The sequence below is a fragment of the Corvus brachyrhynchos genome, unplaced genomic scaffold (assembly GCF_000691975.1).
Source record: "Corvus brachyrhynchos isolate BGI_N302 unplaced genomic scaffold, ASM69197v1 scaffold523, whole genome shotgun sequence".
NCBI lineage: Eukaryota > Metazoa > Chordata > Aves > Passeriformes > Corvidae > Corvus > Corvus brachyrhynchos.
Window position 1 is genome coordinate 2,112,772 of NW_008237265.1, and position 712 is coordinate 2,113,483.

At 53.1% G+C, this 712-nt stretch overlaps 1 protein-coding gene across 2 annotated transcripts in view; it reads left to right on the forward strand.

The window, feature by feature from the left end:
- WNT7B (Wnt family member 7B) overlaps positions 1 to 712 on the forward strand; it is a 91,529-nt gene that overhangs the window by 6,857 nt on the left and 83,960 nt on the right. The window contains exon 1 of one of the 2 annotated variants that reach the window (XM_008630819.2): positions 16 to 491. The exons of the other annotated variant lie outside the window; for it this stretch is intronic. Within the exon in view, the coding sequence (XP_008629041.1) occupies positions 409 to 491 (83 nt within the window). The 5' untranslated portion in view covers positions 16 to 408. Of the gene's footprint in view, positions 1 to 15; positions 492 to 712 lie in introns of those variants that run through there. 2 annotated transcript variants of the gene reach the window in all.

The following is a 712-nucleotide window of genomic DNA, read 5'->3' on the forward strand; positions in this document are numbered from 1 at the left end:
ACTCAGGAGAGTTACAGAGAGAGAGAGAGAGGGAGAGAGAGAGGCACTTTCTGCCATCCAAATCCCTTAAACCATCCTCATTCCAACACAAGAACCCACTGTAACAACTTCCAACCACTGAGACATGACAGGCAGGAGACCAGAGGCAGCAGCAACAGCGAGAGCAGCAGCAGCAGCAGCAGCACACATTCTGCACAGGGAGCAGCATTAGCACCAGGGGAATACTACACACAACAATACAAACAAACAAACAAACAAACAGACAAAGCCCCCCCAAGCCCAAGGGACTGGATTCCAACTCAGATTCAAGCCACAGCTGACACCAAAAAGGGTGGGGAATTACGACCAGGGGGGGCCAGAAAGGAATAACCAAGGAAGCGAACTCAAGAGTGTAAACGGGATTCAGCCATGATCCTTTTTTCATCTCGCAGTGTGTTACTCTCAGTGTATTACCCTCAGATTTTCCTCATCCTTACCAGTGGGAGTTACCTGTAAGTGATCCAGATTTTTTTTTTTTTTCAAATACTGTTTGCAATGCCCCCGCTAGCAGCTACCTAGGGGCAATGCGCAGAGCGAGCAGAGGGAGCCGGGAGAAGCCAGCACGGGCGGCAGCTCCGTGCGGTGCGTGGTGGTGAGGATGGTGGTGGTGGTGGCGGCGGAGGAGGAGGAGATGCTGTGCTGGTGGCGGTGCTGGCGCTGCTGGTCGGACCCC